Source organism: Spermophilus citellus (assembly GCF_964194105.1).
Source record: "Spermophilus citellus genome assembly, chromosome: 17".
NCBI lineage: Eukaryota > Metazoa > Chordata > Mammalia > Rodentia > Sciuridae > Spermophilus > Spermophilus citellus.
The window spans coordinates 3,444,903-3,469,550 of NC_138199.1; the positions used below are offsets into that span (position 1 = coordinate 3,444,903).

Below are 24,648 nucleotides of genomic sequence, written 5' to 3' on the forward strand. Positions count from 1 at the left end.
TTGTGAACCACATTTTAGATTCTTTATCATCAGAGAGGCCGTCAAGAAGCTGCTGGGTATGAAGGACATGAACAGAGAGCTTAGTGAATGGGAGTCCCCCAGAAGTATCCCCAGCACATCTGGCTGCCTTTTCCCTTCAGTCAAGGTGGCAGCATCTTTGTTTCTTGAGCATAGGAAAGCCAGTACCTGAGCTGGCATCGAGACTTTGGAAACAAAATGAACCCAAACTGTTTCAGTGTATTGTTAAGAAATCTAATTATTAAGATGTATTCAAAGGACTTTCCAGAACTATCTAGCTGTTTTCTAAAGAAGAACAGTGGAAAATATAATTGAAGTAATGTACTAGGATGGGGTTTGACTTTATTTTATTTAGAGAAATAACCTTTTTTTTTTTTTAAACTGCAGCTTCTTGTTTTTTTGCCTATTTATTTATTTATTTATTTGCTTGTTGGTACTGATTAGTGGAGACATGAGGTAACTGCTTGCTGACATTTTTTGGGGGGTCCAGGGGATGACAATAAAGCACAACAAATACACCATACTTCATGCCCAGTATTATTCCATGTTAAATCTTATTGATGTATGTTTTTTAAAAATTCACAACAAAGTAAAATTGCTTGGCAATATTACAGTAGAGAAAAGTTTACAGTCTCCCATCCCACCCCAGCCCTCTGCCTGAGGCATTCTCTGGCTACCTGGCCTGGTCATTCTGTGGATTAACTCTGTGGCCCAAACTGCATTTAGGCCTCTTCTCCTGTTTCATTCACTGTAGCCAGGGCCTGGCCATCTAGAAACTGCCTTTGTCATGAGTCATTCCTGACCTTTTACTTTCCCCCAAAGAAAGCAGATCCTAGGAAGCACGTTTAGAATGGAAATGTAGAAGCAATATTTAGGTTAGCAAATCCTGATGGTTAGGTTTGCTAGTATGCATATTATGAAAGAGGAAAGTAAACTAATACACAATTACAACATTTTCAACTAACTACCCCTAAGCCATGAAATTGAATTCTTTGTCCATCTGCCCATCATTCAGCAGGTAGGTATTTGCCAGTCTGGGGTAAATGCACTGAGGGATGGAGAGAGTTTGCTCAGCCTGAGGGCTGATATATCCTGGAGGGAGGCTAAATCTGCAAACCCAGGAGCAGGAGGTGGAGGTGGGTACGCTGAGCTGCACAGAATCCAGGGGAGGCCAGAGCCAGGAACCTGCTGAGCCAGCAGCTCCATCATACTTCCAGTCCCACGTTATCTCAGGCCTTGCTCTGAGAACTTTAGAAGAGCTGGGATGGAGCAGAGGATGGAACACTTAGACTCATGTTCCCTAAGCTCTACATCAGTTCCTGGAGGCATCTACACTCCCTGATCCACAAGCATCCTGTGGAGTGCGGGCATGTTCCCAGGGAGTCCCTCTCTGGGTCTTGTGATTGTAAAGACTCCTTCATTGGGGGTTTGTTATATCTGCTAGAAATTCACATCTCATCCCTTTAGTAAAAACTGTCTTTCCAGAGCTGCTTATAAGTGTTCAAACTAGCTGAGTACCTTCCACAAAAATGCCTGCACCTGTGTTCATTTCTAGTCTGTGTACAGTGTTTCAAAACAAAAATGTTCAGGGTCACCACAGAAGTAGGTGGGCTGTATTTTCACCAGTCCTGAAGACTATAAGATGGGAAGTACAGCTCTCAAACCTTGTTACAACTTGAAGGGAGCCTTGGTGCCCAGTGCCCAGTTCCTGACTGCAGGAGATTTTTAAGGTCAGCACTTCCAGAATACTATCGTGGTCTCTGTTTGAGTTAGTCCCTCTCTTTGGAGCAGTGAAGACCGAAGTTCTGATTTTCCTGAGACCTGACAGCCAGCTGGGGCTTACAGCCCAGAGACTCTTCTCTCCATGGGTGCCGTGTGGCTTGAGTAGTTGTGATGCCAGTTCTGATGATGATCACTTGATTTTAACCTTGGAATATCCGTAGTCCATTTCTATCCTCCTCCTGTATCATTGGGCTCTTTCCAAACCATGAAGGTTTGAGAATGGGGTGTGCTCTGAATAGGGGACTGCTAGGCTTGAGAGGGACAGCCCTGTCTTTGCTTGTGGTAACTCTGCCTTCTTCCACAGCCACCTCCCCCCGGGTGTCTTCTGAGCTGGAGCAGGCTCGACCACAGACGAGTGGAGAAGAGGAGCTGCAGCTGCAGCTGGCACTTGCCATGAGCAGAGAAGTGGCTGAGCAGGTTAGTGCCCCGGGTGTGCCTTCACTGCAGTGATTTCTGGACAGGGGATGGGGCATGGACTCCTGGTGGTTCCCAGGGAGTCCATCTTCAAGACTTTCTGATGTGCTTGGTGAGTTTACTTCATATGGCTACAAGTGTGTTCCTCTCATCCACTGACCCCAGTGCAGAAAGAGGCCTGTGCAAAGTTACATTTAGGAAAGGTTTTCAGGAATGCCATTGCCAAAGGAGAAAATAAGAAAAAGTGCTTCCCAAACTCACATATGCAGATACAGTCAGTGTCCAGGGTCCTTGAGTGAACATAGCCTCCAGGGTCGTGCAGGTCAGGCGCGGAGATGCAGGCTATAGAGAAGGAAGGCCTAGCCCCTGTGGAGGCAGTTAGGCAAATGGCAGGTGCCCGGCGGGGTGGGGGGAAGGCTAGAAGTAAGTTTTCCTGGAAATGAAAGTGCTCATATTTTCAATGACAGAAGTATGTATTATTAATTTATTTTTGTTGTTTGGTGGTATTGGGGATGGAACCCAAATCGTTTCATATGTTAGGCAAACGGTCTACCTCTGAGGCACACTTCCAGTCCCATGTTGTAGTTTTAGGATTTTTTCCCCCCTAGTACCCCTTTTTCTTTAATAAGCATGCATTACTTTAAGGGGAAGAAGCAGTTAAAGTAACATTAGAAGTTATCACTTTGGTTGCAGTTTTCAAAAAAGTGTAGATAGAGCCAGGGTAGCTCAGGGATACCTCTCATTTAGAAGCTGGCTTTCAGAGAAAAATGTTGGGATGGTTGTCTGGCCATTTTTGTGTGTCTGTAACTGAAATATCCTCAAGCTCAACAACAATAGACCTTTTCATTCATGGCCTGTGTCCTCACAGTGGTCTATCCATGTAGAGGCACGTGGCTCTCTGGCCCACACCCTGGAAGAAAGGTGCTCAGAAGTGCTCACTGAGAAGCACAGGGATGGGCAGATAGTTGGATCCATTTTTAGTTACTATTTTAACAAGTAAAATATAGGGAATATGATAGAATTAATGATTATAATATATAAAAGCAAAGGCAAGCTGGGTGTAGTGGTGTATGCCTATAATCCCAGCAACTCAGGAGGCTGAAGCAGGAGAATAGCAAGTGAGACCAGTCTCATTAACTTATAAAAAGTACTGGAAATGTAGCTTAATGGCAAAATATCCCTGGGTTCAATCTCCAATACTGAAAACAAACAAATAAAGCTAGGGCAACCCTATCTTATGCATGTAGTGACTTTTCCTTAAATAAATATAGTGAATCATTTCTGTTAAAATTAGTCACAGAATTATGCACTTATTTTCTGGGAGCATCTGCAGTGGGAAATGGAATGATGTATGATTTTCATTCTCTTTCTGACTCATTCCTGGGTAGTCAGATGTATGGTTTATAAGAAGACCTACTGCTTCTGTAAGTATTAAGAATTATAAAGCCGTTTTCATTTTGAGAAAAAATATTTTAGATTAAGCCTTCTTTTTCCCCAGTTTGATGGGACCTCAAGGAGGTTGAAGTCACACTGGTACAATAATGGAAGAGCCTGCTAAGTGCGAACACTTGGGATTGGAAAGTAATTATGTTTTACCAGTTGATTTTACATAGTCCTTTGAAATGACACAGACTCCAGTATGCATTTCCTGTTGCTGGCCAGGGTGGCTTTGTTCTCTCTTGTGATGTTATTATCATTACCATCAACTTCAAGGTCTCATTGTCCCTCTACAGGAAGAACGCCTCAGACGGGGTGATGACCTCAGATTACAGATGGCCCTAGAAGAAAGCCGAAGAGACACAGTCAAAGTTCCAAAAAAAAAAGAGGTAAGAGCTTGCTGGAAGATAAATATTTGAGATGTGCAAGTTGTTGCCCTAAATATCCCTGAACCCTGCAGGTGAGTGGGACACACAGTGGGTTCTCCAGACTCCACAAATAACCTGCATGTCTGTGGCAGGCAAGAGCAACGTAAGGAGATACTGAAAATACCCAAATTAAGAGAAGGCATTTAGTGTCCCAGTGCCCGAGTACCCTCATCTATAAAATGAGGATGACAATGGTGCCTGCCTCCTGAAGTTAAGGTAGCTGTTAAATTAATTTAATGGCCGTACTTTGGGGCACTCCTGGGCCAGGATAAGCCCTGGAGTAGTGCTGGTCTCCATCATTGCCACTATGATGGTCTGTGCCAGGCTTCCACACTTTGACATAGAGATGAGCAGGACATGGCTTTGCTTTAGACAAGCTCATCATCATTGTTGTCCAGTAAGGACACAGACCCCACCACTGCCACCACAAGGACGGGGGCTCTAGTGGCCTTCCCTGTCATAACAGGGATGGGGATGATGGATGTGGTACTCATGGGAGTGGGGGGAGCATCCCCCCAGGAGAGAGGGTCACTGGGCCAGAGTGGTGGCTGGCATGAGACGCAAGTGGAGCAGAGAGGGATGGTATTCTTGGGGTAGGTCAAAGCCCTGGAAAAAGCCAGTGCCATCTTGGGGGGAAGTTTTCAGAGCCCCTAGGACCCTGAAAGCCTGTGAGGAATTTGGCAAACAGGAAATAGTTTGGTGTGTCTGGAACAGAGCTGTCCCAGGAAGTAGTAATATTGAAGAGCTGGTGAGGATGGGGCAGGAGAGGAAATGGCTTAATTTCCCAATCCTGCTGGGCCCCTCTTGAAGGGGCTCTACTGTATATAGTAAGAGGGACTGGTGAGATTTATGGCTAATGCATGGGTACTTGATGTGACTGTAACAAAGTAAAACCGTCCCCTTCTTTTTGTTTCAAAAGCACGGCTCCCACCCACCGCAGACCACACTGTTGGATTTAATGGATGCTCTCCCCAGTTCAGGCCCTGTTGCCCAGAAAGCGGAGCCCTGGGGCCCAGCAGCCTCTGCTAACCAGACCAATCCCTGGGGTGGTTCGGCGGCTCCCTCGAGCACTTCGGACTCCTGGCCATCATTTGGTAAAGACTCCATCCTTGGTCTCCTGTGTTTGCCTGCTGGATGGGTGAGGGGAACAGGGCAGGGCTTTGTGCTGTCTTTCATCTGTCCCAGTCCATTGTGGTGGGGGTACAGGCTGTACAGTTCCTAGCAGTGATTTCCAGGAAGCCCTTGCCCTCTTCCCTGGAGATCAAGGCACTGCACTCTTTCTTGGTGTTTTGAATGGTTTTCTGCTTGGGTAAAAGAAATGCTGGCTTCTTCCCTGCCTCACACACACTAGAAGTGACTTGTCCCTACTGTGGGACACATATCAGCTCTCTCTGCTTCAGAATCACACCCAGCACCCAGCTTAAGAAGCAGCAATACAGAGCATGAACCATCTAGATCAAGTTGCTGTAAGTAAAACTACTGTTAATGAAGAGGGGATACATTTGCTATAGCTCTTACTTGTTATTTAAGGGAATAGTGAATCAATATAATAGAGTAAGTGAATTTCTAAGTTTTGCTTAATGTTAAGTATAAGAGAATATCTGGCAGGAGATTTTAAACAGGAACATGACAGAATTAGTTTGCTCTCGGTGATGATTCTGGCACATGAATTTTTTAATTGCTGGGCCGGGGCTTGGCCTTGCAGGCTTCAAGGGGATTTCCTGGCCTGGTGTTCTAGGAGCTTCCTGGTGCTCTGAACTGTGCTGGCCACAGCCGATCTGGGGGCTTTCTTTCTAGGAACCCTAAACTGCATATTTTGTAGCATCTTGCCTGTATCTCTTGAGAGTCCTTGTTTTCCCAAACTAGAACCATCTTTTGTATTCAGCTCAGTTCCCTGGATGTTTGCTAAAGTGTGCCAAGTGCCAGGTTCTGTCCTGCCATGTGACGACCCTGAAACGAACAGGTAATGAATGGTCCCTTCTTTCAGGTTCCAGTCAGGTGCGGGTAGAATGGAAACACAGCAGAAGAGCTGTTCTGTGGAGTCAGGCTTCCACAGAGGTTTTTTTGAGGGCATACAGGGGTGGGAGGCATCCCAAAAGGCCTGAGGGTGTGCAGAGGCAAGGATCTTGGAGGAGGGCTGCTTCTAAGAGTCTCCAGTAAAGAACAGGTGACAGGTGGTAAGAGACAGCTGTTTTCTGTTCATCAGAAGGCCCGAGGCGAGGTATGCTAGAGTCTTACAGGTGTAGGAACCTATGCTGTGTGAAGTGGGCAGTAGGGGAGGTTTGAAGGGAGAGGGGGGCATCTAGGTCACTCAGACCTCGGCCTTGCTGAGTGCTTGAATTTGGTCCAGAAGGTGGTGTCAGCCCTTTGGCATTGCTGTTGGCCCTGGTGACCACACAGAGCCCCACACCCACTTTGGTAGGCAGAATTATCCAGAGTTCTCACTCACTGAACCAATTCCAGGGCTGCTTAGAAGCTGGTTTTCACAGTCCGTGGCCTGTGTGCTTGTGCACTAGGGAGCCTGTGGTGGTTGTGGTCTTGCTGAGCACACATGACAGTGTGAGGCAGGTCAGCTGGAGCTATACACAGCGTGTCCCAGGGACAGTAGGCCCTTCCAGAGAGTTTCTTTGACTTTCTTTATAAATTTGAAAAATGATTCTTCTGTCAAACAATGGCCACTTTGTCATGGATGGGATGTTTTGGGGAAAGACTGCAATATCTTTCAGGGTTGTGTGATGGCTCATTGAGGAGGAGCCTATCAGTGCCTGGAAGAAAGTACGGCGACCAATAGCCAGGGAGGTTGAGAAAGGTTGCACTCCATGGTGGTGGAGTAGGAGGGAGACTTGGCTTTCACACTTTACTTGTGCATTCTGTTGATTTGTTTACCAGGGATGAGTTCTACTGGTCGGGGGAGACAGAACAACAGTAATTTTTAAAGGACCAATTTATGTCGTGTCCTTTTGTTGACTGGTGAAGAGGTCTGGGTCCTGGACTGGATCCTTGAGGTCCAACTGTGAAGTCTCCCTGGTGGGTGTGGACAGTACCACCTCCAGGGTGGGAAGCTAGAAGAATGTCAGGCTGCCATATGCTGGAGGAGGAGGGGCCACTGAGGAGAGGCACTGAGTATCCTGTGGGAATGTACCTGGGGCTTGCTTTTCAGTTTCTAAAAAATAGAGATAAAATTCACCATTTAAATCATTTTAAAGTAGACAACCCAGTAGCTTTTAATACACTCACAATGTTGTACACTTACCACTACTCTCTAATTCTAGAATGTTTATATCACCAGAAAGAAACCTCATATCCAGCCTCTGACAGCCAGCAAACTGGTTTCTGTCTTTAAGGATTTGCCTCTTCTGGACATTTCATATGAATAGAATCATACAACATGTGCTCTTTTGTGACTTGCTTCTTTTATTTAGCATGCTTTTGAGGTTCATCCATGTTGTAGCAGATGGTAGTTCTTTATTCCTTTTTGTGGTTGAATAATATTCCATGGGATGACTGTGCCACTTTTTGTTTAACCATTCAGGAACTGATGGATATTTGGGCTGCTTCTGCTTTCTGGTAATTGTGAATCCAGATTTGAAAGAGAAGATTGAAATCCAAAATTTTGGAATCTATTAATGTTTCAATGTTGTCAGTGATTTTAAAAAATCAGCTGGTTGGTTAATCAAAATCTCTCTGAGTATGGCCTCATGGGGCTTTTGTCTGCTTGTTTGCCATTTCTTGCTACTTGCCCACTCAGGGCCTTCTTGGTTCTGATATACTTGGCATTCTAACCAGTGACTGGAAAAGGAAACAGACCATCAAAGCCCAGAAAGGCTCTTCATTTCTCCAGGGTCCCACAGCAAATTAGATGTAGGCTAAATGCTTATGGTATCACATCCTGGCCCTATCACCTCATCCTGGATTGCCACAAAGTCCTTCTGTGGCCCTGGCATGTCCTGGAAAAGTCACCCCCAATTCCAGCATCAAGAGAGAGCCATTGTTAGAATGTGAGCTTATTTGCTTCCTGTTTTTTTCTGGTATTATGTTTTTACACAGCTGAGGCCATGTTGTCAGTGTGATTTGCATGTGTGCGTGTATATATTTATGCACACATGTATTTTTCTACAGCTTGTGCTGTGTGTCGTGAGCATTTCCAGGCCTTTAGAAAAATCCAAATAATGTGGCACTAATAAGGCATTTCATAGCTGTGCCATCATTCTCTCAGTGTTGTGCAGAGCCGGTTTTACAGTCCCAACTCTCTGCTTTCAACAGGAAAAGATGCTATAACACAGCATTCTTGGAGGACTTCTCAGAGGCAGTGCTACCAGAGCAGAACAGCCTCAGCCAGCTCCAGATTCTGGGCTGCATGTTCTCAGGCACTTTGCTCCTTATGCCATCTCCCCAGCTCCAGAGCAGAAGTGTGGTTGGATTTACCATTCACCTTCTGGTAAAATCCAATCGTGTGCCTTTTCATGGCCACCCCTCAGTCCTGAGATGCATTCATAAATTAGAAAGATTAGATTCTTGTTCCCATAGCACTCTGAGCCGCACCCTCAGCATGAAAGAAACACTTTTAAAAGCACCACTTGTCCATCTTTTTTTTGTTTTTCCTTTACTTTGCTGTACTAGGGATCAAAACCAGAGCCTCGTGTATGCCAGGCAGGCACTGTACCACTGAGCTAGCTCCCTGGCCCCTTCAAAGCCACCATTTGTGGTTGGCCCTGTCATTACCAGTTTTTTCCAAAAGCAGTACAGGGGGCTGCTGGGCCAAGTGGCCTTGGGAGGAAATGCTAAGGGCCAAGAGGAGGGAAATTGGAGCCTGCCAGGTCAGCAGGGCACTTCCTCCTTTCTTCTAGACACACAAAGCAGCCACCTGGTCTGAGGAGGCCTCACAGCCTGGTGATTCAGAAGGCTTGGCCAGCCCGGGCCTCCTCTCTGCCCACCCCACTGCCCACCATCCTGACTAGGACAGAGCCCTGTCTTCCGCCCCAGCAGTAGCAGGTGGTGCTGCTGGCTTCTTGGTGACCTCTGCATGGCTATAACTGCCTCCCTGTGCACATGAATATTCATCTGCGAGATGCACCGGGCTGGTGGGATGTTGCTCCTGTGAATGGACCCCACAGAGGAGGCCGGAAACAGCTTGATCTTTCAGACCTGTGTTCCATCCTCCTTTCATTCACTGGAGCTTTCAACAAGCATTTATTTATTGGGTGTGTGGCATTGCCTGAACCCCATGGAGGCTGTGAGGCTGAGAGCACAGAGGAGCCTTGCAATGGCTCTACTGTCCATTCATGGAGGAGGAGCCTCCCCAAGCCAGCAGTGTTCCCTGGGGACCAGCTGAACCCTGGCCTCCATGCTGGCTGCTTTCCCTTGGAAGGAGGAGGGTGTGTTATCTGTCCCCTTGCCACCTTTGAAGAAAGTCTGTCTGGCCACAGAACCATTTACCTGTGTCAACTGTACTTTGTTCATTTTGTATAAATTCAACGCAGAAACTTTCATAGAATTCAGTACTTCTGTGTCTCTTGTGTCATTTGCAGAATGGAAGCCTGATAGAGCTCATCCAGGCTAAGCAGCTTATCCATGGTGATCTGGTGATTTGGGGGTGGCCAGGATCTGAACTGAGCACATATATCATTCTGTGTCTGAAACCCTCTGACTTATGACAGACTTTGTTCCTGCAAGCAGTGGAGTGGGAGTTCCTTCTGAGGCTGAGCTTGTTGAATTCAACAGTATGCATTGCACAGGTTACTGATCCTTAAAATTTGGCCATTTCAGCAGTAGGTTCTAAAGCAGACAGAGCCATGAGAACTAACTGCAAGTGTCAGAGGAGGCTCTAGAAAAATTACAACGTGGACTGCATGGCACAGTGGGCCCTCTACGTGGAAGCCTTGCCTCTGAGTTCAGGTGGGCAGGGGCTCCACATCCTGCTGACTCATGGAGAGAGCACAACGTCCTTTTGGTGCAGCTATGCGTCATAGCATTCAGGGTGGAAAGAGTTTTTCTAGAAATATTAAAACACTTTGTTTTAACTCTTAAAGATACAAGCCTGTCTTTAAGGGAAACTGTATGTTCAGATCATCATTGTGCAAGAGTATGTCCAGATGGAAAAAAAATCCTACTTTTACACATGCATACCTGCTGAGGGCTCAAGGTGGAACTAAGGGCCCAGGCTGGTGGGCATGGCCTAGGAGAGTTGCAAGGCCAGTCTGGGCCTAGCAACAGTCTGGGTCCCTCAACTGCTTAATCTTTGTGTTGTGTCTCATTGTCTGCCTGGAAAACTTCTGTTTATTCTTGAAGATGTGGCTTAGGTGTTCCTCCCCAGGAAGACAGGGTCACCTTGTCTTCTGGCCCCCTCCTGTCCTGTTTACTGGTTGCGGGCTGCCCAGGGTCTGCAGGCTGGTGCAGTGGCTTGTGTCTGTTATTTCTCTCACAGACAGGGACTGTCCTGGGGCTGGGGCTGGGGTTGGGGAATGCTGAACAAATATGGCTTGAATAGAACAGTTCACTATTTGGGGAGGGGACTAAAGTCCCCCAAGAGATTCTCGAGGACAGCCATGGTTGAGAAACACTGGTTTAGTGCCCCCAGGCACCATGTTAGTGAACGTCACTCAATCTGAGACCTTTGTTAACTCCCCATTTAGACTGCCAGGACACAGATGAGGAGCAGTCTCATCAGGTATATAATCAGAACTTTCTAGAAGTAGTCACTGTTGGTCACTGATGGATTAGAGCAGATGAACTCCTGAGACCCTGACTTTTCTCAGTTCTTTGTTATTTCCCTCCAATTCCTGATAGACCTGGTGTTCACACAGTTCTGAGTGTATGCAAAGCAGCCCCAGCCCCTGTTCTTGTGGAGTGCACATTCTAAGGCAGACAGTAGCACCCTTCTGTAAGCAGGAATGAGTGTTGGGGTGGGGATGTAGCTGTGTGGTAGAGCTCTTGCCACGCATGAATGAGGTCCTGGTTTCCATCCTCAGTACTGAACATATACACACAAAAAGAGGGCTCCAAATGTTTAGGGTGGCATGTGATGGGATGGCATGGAGGCTGCATGGTGGTGCCCTGCCTTCCTTGTCAGTTACCCACTTGGTATGTGTCAGGAGAGGCAGTCAGCTTTAGGAGACAGGAGCCAGGTGGCTGTGTCTTCAGGCCGTCATGCTCATCCAGATTCAGATCCGTTTGACTCCGCTGGCCCCCCAAATCCACTTTTCTCCTCTGCCCATATGTGGCCTTAGGAGCTCAAGTTCTGCTCTGCTGCAAGCATAGTGGCCATCTTGAGTGCCCTCTTGGCCACACAGCATAGAAAATAAAGATCTCTCTGCAGCTCATGTACTACTTACGGGATTAGGGTTAACTTGAGCCCCCAAGAACCCTCCCCAGTTGCCAGTGTAGTGTGTCTTCCCCTCAGACTGGGAGTAGGTGAGGGAAAGTTCTCCCAAGGATTATTAGGGTCTCCTCACAGGAGATGAGGGTGTGGGGGCTAGACGTAATCTGGGCACATCCCCTGACAGAGGCAAGAATAAGGGAAGGACAGCTACTGTCTGGTTGCACAGGGGATGTGCCCAGTGTGGTTAGGGCTGCAGGGGCAGCTGAGGCGCTCACCTGTGATCTCCATTGGCAGCCCAGCTGAGAGAATGTGGGGCTCACAGCAGGCTCTCTCCTGCTCCTGTGGTTCTTCAGGTGCCGGTGAGCAGTGAAGAGGAGCAAGTCGTGCTGATGTTCCCATGGCTCACAGGTGGCATTCTTTGTCCTCTCCGTTGTATCACAGGCAGCTCTGAAGACACTTCACATAGCTCTTCTGGCTTGCACCCCCACTCTCTCCCCAGCGAGCCCTTTCTACCACATTACCTCTCTCCAGTCAGTAAGGAGAGCCACGGTAGAGCTAGTTGCCTTCTTGGGGAGTAGAGTGAGGGCCAGTCCCATCAGTGTGGTTCCAGCAAGGGCCAGATTCAGTTTCCTGAAAAGGTGTTCATCATGTGAGGCAGAAGTGGACCTTGGAGAGCAATTTCAGCCCTGGGGGAGGTGGTTCTACATGAGATGCTGGAAGACTTTTTTGTGAAGGTTCAGAAGGAACTTCTAGGGGAAAACAGGTGTTTCTGGAGCCTCTGGAAAAGGTGATGGGCCCTAGGGCAGGAGCAAGTGAAGCAGGAGTTGGCAGGCAATGAAAAAATGAAAGTTGACCCTGGAGTGTTGGGAGGGAAGCTTGCAGATGGAGGTACCCTCCCCTTGGCTGTCTCAAGCTCCTGGGTGTGGTCACGACAGCAAGCCTGGGGAGGAGTGAAGGCAGCATTCTCTTCCTCACTCTCCCTGCACTACTCCGCGGTTTGCCAGTTGATCCAGTTAAAGAGGCAGTAGGACAGTGTCTTGGGATGGTTTCATAGGCCCAGAGAAAAGCCCCTTGGCATTTAGAAACTTGAAAACTTGGTACGATAATTAGTAGTGGGTTCATCTTCATGAAAGCCAGGGAGTCTCTTTGCCATGCAGGAGCAGTAATGCTAGGGCTGATAAGGGGCATGTGTAGAGATGGGAGTCCAGGGAGCTCTCTCAGCTCAGGGGAATATTCCCCTGCTCCTAACATGGGGCGTAGTCTGTGCCTTCTTCTGTTGGCCCTCCCTGAGCCTCAGCTTAGCCAGGTTGTCACAGGCTGGAGTTGCCCTTTACTCCAAGAAGTTCACAGTTGATCAGAGGCCCATAGGTAAATGAGTAGATTTGGTGCTCTGTGGTAGTCCAAAAGAAGGAGGTGGAAGATTCCAGAGAAGTCAGGAACACAGGAAGAGAAGGTAGAAGGTGAAGGGCGAGGGAAGCCAGAAGAGCAGGCAGAGAGCTGCCTTCATTATCTTGGGGAGCAGTGGGACTGGGGCAGGCGGTGGAGGAAATGAGGAGGTCTAACTTGCATCTGTTTGGAGTTCCATAAGAGATCATGTTTGAGAAGATAGTGACTGAGGCTTTCAAGAATTATGGAAAGGGCTACTCAGATTCAGAAAGCCTATTGGATCCCCACCTAGCCTTATCATTGGAAACTGTAAGGAAGGAGAGTACCTAAGTTACCCAGAGAGTTGGCCATCCAGTAGGAAGAAGCACAGTTAAATAATAGCCAGACCATGACAGACATGGAGGACAGTGCAAGTGTCTTCAGTGTGCTTGAATAAAAACACTGTTTACCTAGACATCCATTCCTAGCAAAATCATTGTTCTGAGGATGGTGGTGAAAAGGTCATTTCAATTTGGAAACAATTACAAAAAAGTCAGCCTCCAGAATTCTGTATTTGATGAAGGTGAAATGATGGCACCTCCTGGTGACAGAACTCTAAGAAAATTTAGAGTAAATTTTCTACCCTTAGCACAGAGACTCTGAGGAGAGTTCTTCAGGCTAACAGGAAAGAAAGAAAGAAAGAAACAAACAAACAACCAGATTAGAAACTCAGATCTTCAGGATAGAATGAAGAGTGTTGGAAACGGGAAATAATGCAGGAGAATATTTCAAAAGTAATAAAAAAATGTGCTGGAAACAGCACACCTGTAAACCCCAGCTTCTCAGGAGGCTGGGCAGGAAGATCACAAGTTTGAGGCCAGCCTGGGAAACTTGGCAAAACCCTGTCTGAAAATAAAAAGGGAATATAGCTCAGTGGTTGGGCACCACTAGGTTCAATCCCCAGTTCTACTCCCTCACCCCCAAATTGTAGCCGGGCACAGTGACACATACCTGTAATCTCAGCTGCTAGGGAGACTGAAGCAGGAGGTTTACAGCCCCAACAATTTAGCAGAATCCTGTCTCAAAAGGGCTGGGGATGTTGTTCAGTGGTAAAGTATACCTGGGTTCAATCTGCAGTTCCAAAAATAAAGTCAGTATAGTAAAAACAAAAAAAATTTTTTTGAGTGGCACATCTTATAAATTGATGAATTTGTTGTTCCCCATAATTGGAGAATACATATTTTTTGTAGTTATATGCAAGATAACTTGCAAAAAAAAAAAGCTAGCTTCAACAAATTTTTGAAAATTGGGATCATGTAAGATACATTTTTTGATCACAAAGCACTTACATGTTAAAAATTTATAACAAAAAGATAAGTAGAAAACACCATGTGCTTGAAATTTTAAAAACACTTGTAATTCTTTTTTTTTGAGAACTTTATTAACACTGTTCCCCAAATATTAAATTTATACTTCTACTCTACTGATTTTCCTTTCATTAGTCTATTTATTTATTTTTGATTGGTTCTTTCTACTTATACATAAAGGTGCAATTTTCTGTTATATTTATATATGTATATAGCATGATTTTTAAAAACGCATCGCACATTTCCTCCCCTTTCCCATCCCTCCTTTCTTCCTCTCAGTTTTCTATTTTACTGACCTTCCCTATGTCTTTATGATATCTTTTTTTTTTTTAGAGAGAGAGGTAGAGAGAGAGAATTTTAATATTTATTTATTTATTTTCAGTTATCGGCGGGCTCAACATCTTTGTATGTGGTGCTGAGGATCGAACCCGGGCCGCACGCATGCCAGGCGAGCGCGCTACCGCTTGAGCCACATCCCCAGCCCTCTTTATGATATCTGATCTTCCCCTCCTGCTTTCCTTTATGTTGCTCTAGCTTCCACACATGAGAGAACATTTGAGCCTTGATTTTCTGAGGTTGGCTTATTTCACTTAGCATGATGCTCTCCGTTTCCATCCACTTACCAGCAAATGCCATAATTTCATTCTTTCTTTGGCTGAGTAAAACTCCATTGTGTGTATACAACCACATTTTTGCAATACATTCATCTACTGTTAGGCATCTGGGTTGATTCCATAATTTGATTATTGTGATGTGCTGCTATATACATTGAGGTGGCTGTATTGCTCTAGTATGCCGATTTTAGTTCTTTTGGGTAAATACCAAGCAGTGGAACAGCTGGGTTGGATAGTGGTTCTATTCCTGTTTTTTGAGGAACCTCCATACTGCTTTCCAGAATGGTTGTACTAGTCTGCGGTCCCATCAGCAGTGTATGCGTGTACTTTTCTCTTGAGATTCACCAGAATTTATTACTGTCTGGTGTTCTTGATGATTGTCATTCTGACTGCAGTGAGATGAAATCTTAAACACTTCTACATTTTTGACTGAAAGAAGAAACTGTAATGAAAATCAGAAATATTTAGAACCAAATAATTTATATATTTTCATAACAATTTTGGGGACAGTTTAAGAAGTAACAAGAGAAAAAAATTACATCTTTAAGTGTTCACATTAGGGCTGGGGATGTGGCTCAAGCGGTAGCGCGCTCGCCTGGCATGTGTGCGGCCCGGGTTTGATCCTCAGCACCACATACCAACAAAGATGTTGTGTCCGCCGAGAACTAAAATAAATAAATAAATAAATTCTCTCTCTCTCTCTCTCTCTCTCTCTCTCTCTCTCTCTCTCTCCCCCCCCCTTTCCTCTCTCTTAAAAAAAAAAGTGTTCACATTAATAATAAAGAAAGTTACAAAATAAATGAGGATATAGTGACATTGCACCAAAATAAAGCAGAAAGAAGGGGGCTTCAAAGAGAAGAACAGAAATTAATGAAATAGATCATAAACACATAATAGTATCCAGAAATGAGTTAGCAATTGAAGAGTAATAAAATAAGTCAATCTCTGGTAGGATTAATTTTATAAAAATAGAAAAGGCACAAACAGGAATGAAACAACATAACTGCCACTGCCAAAAGTTAATGCATAGCAGGAGTCTATCCGATCAACTCTGTGCTTACAAATCAAAAAACTTAGATATGGATAAAATAGAAAAGAAAACGTGGCAGAACAGACTGAAGAATAATAGAAAACCTATAAGTAGAAAATAGTCCTATCATCAAGAAAGTAATTGAATCAGTACTTAAAACCCACATCCCTAGATTTAACCAGAGAGCTGTATCTAACATCATGAGAGAACAGGAAAATAAGGAATGTTCCTGCTCATTTTATGAGACTAGCATAACCTTAACAAAACCAGAGAAAGACAGTAGTGTGAGAACAAACATTTTAGTCCACTTTCACTTATGAATATTGATGCACAAATTCTAAGGAAAGACTGTGAAACCAGAAAAATGTACAAAAAGATGAAGTATATCATGAAAAACTTGGTTTGTAAGAACTGAGTCAAAAAATCATGGAATTCGCAGGGAAATGGATGGCACTAGAGCAGATTACGCTTAGTGAAGCTAGCCAATCCCTAAAAAACAAATACCAAATGTCTTCTTTGATATAATGAGAGCAACTAAGAATAGAGCAGGGAGGAAGAGCAGGAAGAAAAGTTTAACATTAAACAGAGACATGAAGGGGGAGGGAAAGGGAGAGAAAAGGGGAATTGCATGGAAATGGAGGGAGATCCTCATTGTTATACAAAATTACATATAAGAGGCTGTGAGAGGAATGGGAAAATAAACAAGGAGAGAAATAAATTACAGTAGATGGGGTAGAGAGAGAAGATGGGAGGGGAGGGGAGGGGGGATAGTATAGGATAGGAAAGGTAGCAGAATACAACAGTTACTAGTATGGCATTATGTATAAATGTGGATGTGTAACTGATATGATTTTGCAATCTGTGTTTGGGGTAAAAATGGGAGTTCATAACTCACTCGAAGCTTATGTATGAAATATGATATGTCAAGAGCTTTGTAATGTTTTGAACAACCAATAAAAAAAAAAAAAGAACTGAGTCAACACTGAGTGTGGTGGTACACACCTCTAATTGGGAGGCTGAGACAGGAGGATTGCAAATTCAAGGACAGCCTCAGCAACTTAGGGAGGCCTTAAGCAATTTAGCAAGACCCTGTCTCAAATAATAAGAAAAGGGTTACAGTGTGGCTCAATGGTTAAGCGCCCCTGAGTGCAATCCCTGGTACCCAAAAAAGAATTGAGTCATCGGAAAACTTACTGATATGCCATAATAGCAGATTAAAAAAGAAAAATCATGTGATGATCTTAATAGAAGCAGAAACAATGTAATAACATTTTATTAGCTATTAGTTGAAAAATTCTTGGCAAATGGAACATTGGGGAGCTTCACAACTTGATTAAGCACTTCTAAAAGGAGAAAAAACTATAGTGAACATTATACTTAATGCTAAAATGTTGAAATTGATCCTGTAAGATCAAGAGTAAGACCAAGGATATCAGGGATCTGCCTCTCTACTTTATGTTGTAACTGGTGGTTTCTACTCAGTGCAGTAAAACAAAGAGAAAATTTGTAAAGGACAAGAAAGAAGGTGCTAGACAGTCAAAATTTGCAGGTAATATAAAAAATTTGGCAGATAATTAGGTTAAGTTATTAGAATTATTAGAGTTAGAAATTAAAATGGCTTATAAAATTGTTAGAGTTCAACAAGATTGCTAGATTCAAGGACAAAATTTTAAAAGAGATTACTTCCCAGAGATGATACCAAGTTCCTAGAAATAAATCTTACAAAGATCATATAAACCCCTATGGAGATAGAGGATAAAAATTTAAAAAAATTAAATTTCATGAAAAGATATTAAAGATTTAAGTAAACAAATCAATCCTGTGATCTTTTTTTTTTTTTTTAAAAACCCCAATATTATTATAACACTTCTCCCCCAATTGATCTGTAATTCAGTGCAATTCTGGTCAAAGTCCCAAGCAGATTTTAATCCATGTTGCTGGGATGAGTCAATAAAGCAAAGGAAGGTAGAGGAAAGACTTGAACAAGCACCTTATTAGAGGACTCGTGAATGACACATGAACATATGGATGGATGCACAACTTCATTAAGCAATAAAGAAGCGCAAATAAAAACCACCTTAAGGGCTTGGGATGTAGCTCAGTTTGGGAGAGCACTTGCCTAGTATGCTCGAGGCCCTGGATTCAGTCCCCAGTACCAGCACCACAGAACAAACAGAAAACCCTACTATAAAATATTTCTCATCTACCAGATTAACACAAATGAAAAAGTAAGACGATGCTAAGCACCAGAGAGGCTATGAGGCAACTGCCAGGGCAACGGGACTTGCATTCCCTGCTGAGGGGTGTGGATTTGAACAACCATTGTGGAGGTGCCTTCAGCATTACCAAGTGAAGGAGAAGGGACCTGTGGCCCCACAGTCATCGTGTATGCACCTGTTCCAGAGGATGTGAATGAGAACCAAAACAAAATGACCCAGTGGCTTTATTAACAGAATTATTAACTGTGGCTTTTTTTTTTAAAAAAAGAAAGGGATACTACACAGCACTCAGATGACAAATCCCAGCTACACCTCAACACAGATAAATGTCCTAAATGTGGAATGAACAAAAGCCAGCCACGAAAAAGCATAATCAATTTCTATTTATATGAAGTTTAGAAAGTAGGCACAACTAAGCTCATAGCATTTAAAAGTATCCCTAATTATAAACTAGAAGGGAAAGAGAATGGCTAATACACAGTTCACAGTGAGTGAGGTGTGGGTGTAATGCTGTGGTGATAGCAGTGTCTGAACGTTTGTTGTGGTGTTCCAGTATAAGGGGATGCTGGGTCTAGTTCACGTGTGTGCTTGCATGGTGGCTGCAAGACAGGACTGATGCTGAGCATTAGATGCACGCCAGGCACTTGTGACCCATTAAATCAGTTTTGTCACTCACGATGTGAAAATATCTAATGGCTTAAGATGGTGGTATCTCGCTGTTTTGTTGTTCCTCTTAATTCAGTATTCATACCTTTTAGGAAGCAGAAACCACTCAAAGCACTGGGAGAGGATACTTTCAGGTGCCTTTGGAGAGCCAGGACAGAGTGGGTGGCTCTGGGGCTCCTTGACTGAAGGGGAGCCTGGGTTCTGGGGAGACAGGCTCCTGTGGTTCCCCATAGTCTGTTGAGATTGGCGTTGTCTCAGAGAGTCCCTTGCTTGCCCCCATGTGGCAAGAGAATGTGCAGAGAATCTCCCAGCTGTTTCCTCTCCAATCCTTACCAGAGGGTCTGTCCTAGATTTCCCCACCCAGCACTTTCTCTCCCCAGGTGTTGGGCCCTGTCCGCCAGCCTGGCTAGTCTGAGAGAGCACCCTTTTGGTGGCTACCTCACCTGGCACAGGGCACTGACCCAGTTGTGGCCCACAGTATCCTTTTCCACGTACCCCAGCCGCTCAGAACTTTCTGAAGGTATCTCTGAGTTCTGACCCCACCTTTCTACAGGTGCCAAGCCAGCTGCCTCTGTGGACCCGTGGGGAGTGCCCACCACAGCCAGCACACAAACAGTCCCCAAGACCTCAGATCCCTGGGCAGCTCCACAACAGCCTGCCCCCAATGCTGGGAAAACAACGGATGTCTGGGGTGTAGCCTCAGCTACCAAGCCCATACCTGCTTCGGGTGAGCGCCTCCCTGCTCGAGCTCTGAAAGCCTCCACCCAGCAGCTCCGTCTGGCTCCTTGGCAGCTGCCCATTGGTTTGCTGCATTTGCTTCTCTGCTTGCCCTACACTGACCTCGGGTCCCGATCCCCAGATCCAAACACCCCAGTACGAATGAGAGTTCACAGGCCCCTCTGTGTGCTCCACAGCTTACTCCAGGTGTGCCACCCACAAGGGTGTTGAGAGGTCTGTACTGGTCCCAGCCATGGGTACTCTTGACCCTGGGCACTCCTTCAGGTCACTTCTACAGATCAGCATCCAGCGTCCAGCCACAGCTTAAATGTACCTTTGTCCTTATGTTTGGGGTAAGGACCATCGAGGCAGTGGCAAGTGGACAGGCTCCCTTCTCCCTGCTGTCACCTTCCCAGCCAGGTGACTGGAGCCTATCTGCTGTCTTTAGCTCTTAGTTCTAGTTCTGCCCTGTGAGGTAGGGTAAAGAGGGAGATGCCCCCCTGGCCTTCCCATCCTCGGGATGTAAACTGGGTGACTGCAGTGCTGCAGGGTCTTGTGAGGTCCCCACAGTCACTGGCTTCTGTCCCCCCAGGATCCTTTGAGCTGTTCAGTAATTTCAATGGTACAATTAAAGACGACTTTTCTGAATTTGACAACCTCCGAACTTCAAAAAAATCAGGTAGGTAAAGGTGGTTTCTGTACTGTTCTGTGCATTTGACTAGCTTCATTATTGCAGAAATAATAGCTCTTGAAACCCAGCAACTTTATGCCTTTTCTCAGTACTTTTATCTTAAGAGCCTGAAGCTTGTAGTTTCATGAACTCACACATTGACGCTGGAAAGTCATGAGAGGTTGAGGTTTTTCTCAACTTTTCCTCAAGGTGAGTCCCGTGTTCTGTGTCTGGTTGCCTTTCTCCCAGGGCGTGATACATGTCGGCCAGAGCCCCAGGCTGCATGCAGGTGTTCACTCTGGCCTCCCTGCCAGGGTGGACTCATCCCAGGTCTGATACATCTTGTTACCTTCCTTCCACCAACCTCCTGCTTCCCAGAGGTGTTTCCTTGAGTATAAATGGGGATGGTCTGTGTCTACTTCCCTCAGATGGCAGTTTCTGCCCAGGAGACCCTGATCCATTCCAGACCCAGCTGGGCTGAGAGGGCATGGGGGTTGAGGTTGGCTGGAAGCTGCAGTAGGGAAGTCCTGGGGTGTACTCTCATGTACCCTGTGTAGACTGAGGACAGAGCTAGGCAGTCTCTGTCCATCTTGGTCCTTATCTCCAAGCTCCATACAGCAGCTTCTGTCCTTGGCTTTCCCCTTGTCCTTCCCACTTGCCCATCCTACTCCTTCCTACCCTTCTGAGCCTCTCCCTTCTGTTTAAGCCCCCCCGCCCCCCTCAGCTGCAATCCTTGGCCTGATAAAAGGAACAGCAGCCCGATCCTATCCCCACCTTATCCCCTGCCCCTGGGCTCAGGGGCTCCCAGCCAAGGACCAGAGGCAGCTTTAAAACCCTGCTGCTTGCCAGGCTTGGGGTGGGACATGCCTATAATCCCAGCAGCTTGAGAGGCTGAGGCAGGAGGATCATGAGTTCAAAGCCAACCCCAGCAAAAGTGAGGTGCAAAGCAACTCAGTGAGACCCTATCTCTAAATAAAATACAAAATAGGGCTGGGGATGGGGCTCAGTGGTCGAGTGCCCCTAGATTCAATCCCCGGTACCCAAAAAACAAAACAAAAACAACCCTGCTGTTTTCACTTTTTTTCTTTTGCTACATTAAAACAACAAGATTGTGCCGGGTGTGGTGGCACATGCCTGTAATCCCAGTGGTTTGGGAGGCTGAGGCAGGAGGATTGTGAGTTCAAAGCCAGCCTCAGCAACTTAGGCTCTAAGCAATTCAGCAAGACCCTGTCTCTAAATAAATATTTTAAAAAGAGGGCTGGAGATGTGACTCAGTTGTTAAGCGCCCCTGGGTATAATCCGTGCAGGTCATAGTGCAACCTAATCGTCCTTGCCCACCCTCTCCCTCTGAGCTTCTGAGAAGGCAGCTTGGCCATTGTTAAGTGTTGACTTATAAATATTTGTTCCCAATTAGAGAAGTATTCCTATTGTAGAAAATTTGGAAAAGTTTATGAAAGAAAACGAAAATTACCTATAAAATCATCTTTTTCTCAGCCACTATATTTCCCTCCAGTATCTTTCTGAACTCTTATTGGTCTTTTTTGTTCAGATCTGCTATCAGAATTGAGTTCTGCCCCTGCTTTCCTGAGTTTTATGGAATAACCAATTGGAAACATTTTTTCATGACTTTAAAATATATTAGAAATAGAAATAAAACATATACATATATGTATATATTTATATATGTTTTTCCCTCTATGGCTCAGCAATATTTTTAGTTATCAATTTTGGGGAGAAAATTTTAGGTTGAGTTCAAATTGTGCTAATGCAAATAATTCTGTGGTGAACACCTGTCTACTTAAGTCCTGGTTCACATTTTGCATTTTTTCCTTGGGCTGGATCCCTACAAGTGGGATGCCTGAGCATGACCATTTTGGAGAACCCAAGCCCTTGGCCAGCAAGCAGTCATATCCTCTGGCCTGTCTCAGCACACCCTCTTCCGGATGAATTTGAAAACATAGTTTACTTTCTTCTTGCTATCAAGAACATAATGTTTCACTGTAGAAAACTTAGAAAATGAAAATGTAACATGATATATAAAAAATTAAATTATCTGGGCCTTATCACTAACCCCAAATAACATCTTAATATTTTTTGAGGATTGTGCTGTATGTACTTTTTTGTATCTTGCTTTTTCCACTTAACCATTTTGATAGTTTTCTTTGTTCCTCGTTATGTATCATTCTGTCCCTATTGGGTTATATGGATATGTGGTTTCTTTAACGGCCCATGGCTGGCTGTCTCCATTTGGGGATGCTGGAAAGGGACTGCAGGGAACACAGCTGCATGTATCCTGGGAGCCAAGGCATTGGGCATTGATGCTTATGGGGGTGAGAGCATTAGGTGCATGGTCTTAGACCCCTACACTCATTTTGCCACTTGTGTCCCTGTCTTGCAGCTGAGTCTGTGGCCTCTCTGCCATCCCAGAACAATGGAACTGCAAGCCCTGACCCCTTTGAGTCTCAGCCCCTGACTGTTGCCTCAAGCAAGCCCAGCAGTGCCCGGAAAACACCCGAGTCTTTCCTGGGCCCCAACGCGGCCTTGGTGAACCTGGACTCACTGGTGACCAGGCCCGCCCCAGCGGCCCAGTCCCTCAACCCCTTCCTGGCCCCAGGTAGGCACATGTCTGGGCCATATCCAGCTGTTCTGCCTGAGAGTGGGTGTACTGCAGGCCTCTAAACCTGACTCTCCCACCCCGGGGACTCTTCCTGCTGTGCCCCACCTAGGGCTGCATGGCCTGTGGCCAGGAGGAAGTGGAGCTCCAGAACCTGTGCTGTCTCCTCTCTCCAGGGCCACGTGGGGTGGGGCATGGAAGCTGCTGTTTAAAGCAGGGAGAGTATGGGGGAAACGAGCAGAAGCTCTTCCTACTCAGTGCCCCTGGCAGAGGACCCTCAGGCAGGGGCCATTATGAGGTCAGATAGAAGTAGGCAGGGTGCTGGGGCAAAGAACAACCAAAGTTTGCTGCACAGTATCCCTCCTTGAGGGGGAACTTAACTTGGTCCTCTAGTATAAGCCAGCCTTAGGACCCAGAGACCCTCACCACAGACCCTGGTGCAGGATTCTGCTCTCTTCCTCTTAGGGGCTCTGCATTAGCTGCAGAACAGGCTCCGGGCTGCTTCATCCAGCATCCAGGATCACTGAGGTCTGGCGATGGCCTCCCTAGCCTCGCCCCACCCTCTTTTCTCTTGTGGACCACATGCCCTTGGCTCCACTGAACTCTGGACTAGGACCCCTCATTACCTCCATGCTGTGATTCACCACTCCCTCAGCCTAGATCCTCGTTTCCTCCAGCACCTAGCTCAAATGACTTGCTCTTCGAGGAATTTCTTCCCTGCTGCACAGATTGACCTGTACTTGGAGTTCTTGGGCCCTACCCAGCTTGAGGTCCTCATGAATGAGGATGTGGCCACAGGGGAGGGTGGCCCCTTAGGGGAAGCTAGAGTAGGACATGAGCTCCTCAGCCAGCCTGGAGTGTCTCTCTGTCCAGAAAATCTCCTGTCCCCTTCTGCCAGGGAGCCCCTAGAGGCCTAGAGGAGCTGACCATGTCCATCAGTTCTCTGAGAGCACCTTGTTGGGGCCTTGAGGCAGCTTGGCCATCTGAAACCCATCCAGGGTCCGGGAGCTTTTGACAAGATAGACAGGTTTGGGCAGCCCTATTGGAATCCAGGGCCATTCTCCAGGCCCGTTATCCAGGCCATGCAGGTAGTCCTGGCTGTCATTTTTGTAGTTGCATGGACCAGAGACATGGTCCTGGGCTCTACACTTAGTGAGGGTCTACTGCTCTGCAGTCTTTTGTTTTCTCTACCGTGAATCAGGGTTGACTTACGAAGCCCCCATTGCAGGCTCGAGGAGGAGGAGCTCATCTCCCCCAGTATGGGTCAGAGAGTAGCAGCCTTGTGTCCATGGTGGTGACTCAGGCTGTCCTTTGACAGGCATGCCTTCTGGACACAGCCAGGCTGGACACTCAGAGCTGGCAGAGCTATGTCTCTCAGCAAAGAATCACTAGATGTTTTGCTAGAAGCAGAAGAGACTTTCTGGTGTGAGCGAGGTTTAGGGACTGGGTGGTACAGGGCTCTTCAGCTTCTTGATGTCAGGACTTCCCTGAGCCTTCAGAGCGCCAGTGGACAGGGCCCACGGTGCCGTGTATTCACTGAAGGTCATGTGCTGCAGTTCCGGTACTGCTCCCCGCATCTCCCCACCACTCACCCTCCTCTCTCCCAGACATCTGTGGTCACAGCTGGGGAGACAGAATGAGGGAGCAGGCAGCTGTTTACTGCTGATGGTGTCCTGGGTGCCAGCCCTACAGAGGAGCTAGAGTCTCTGAGCCTGGTGTGTCCTAGAAGTGCCTTGTTTAGCTCTGTGACCCCAGATAAGACACAGCTTCTCATAGCTGTCGTCTTCTCACCCTGTGCGATCCCTGTGGTCAGCGGATGTTTGTTAGTGCCTCCTTTGGACTCAGCCAGTACTGTAATGGGCCCTGAGGGCATAGCAAGGAACAGAATACAAACCCTGACCTGGAGCTCAGAATCTATAGACAAGAGCTGACTGTGGAGGGTGGCTGTGCTGGATAGTATTCTCTGAAAAGCTCAGTCCTTGTTCCTCT

The 24,648-nt window shown here is 46.1% G+C and overlaps 1 protein-coding gene across 9 annotated transcripts in view; it reads left to right on the forward strand.

Annotated features, from left to right (window-relative positions):
* Nucleotides 1-24,648, forward strand: part of EPN2 (epsin 2) — a 175,099-nt gene that overhangs the window by 147,814 nt on the left and 2,637 nt on the right. For 6 of the 9 annotated variants that reach the window (XM_081272031.1, XM_081272030.1, XM_081272029.1 and 3 more), the window contains 7 exons: nucleotides 2,105-2,217; nucleotides 3,948-4,040; nucleotides 4,999-5,173; nucleotides 5,965-6,042; nucleotides 19,212-19,385; nucleotides 19,968-20,054; nucleotides 22,444-22,659. In XM_081272031.1, coding sequence (XP_081128157.1) covers nucleotides 2,105-2,217; nucleotides 3,948-4,040; nucleotides 4,999-5,173; nucleotides 5,965-6,042; nucleotides 19,212-19,385; nucleotides 19,968-20,054; nucleotides 22,444-22,659 — 936 coding nt within the window. The remainder of the gene's footprint in view (nucleotides 1-2,104; nucleotides 2,218-3,947; nucleotides 4,041-4,998; nucleotides 5,174-5,964; nucleotides 6,043-19,211; nucleotides 19,386-19,967; nucleotides 20,055-22,443; nucleotides 22,660-24,648) is intronic. The other 3 variants (XM_081272034.1, XM_081272036.1, XM_081272037.1) reach the window with 2 other exon arrangements.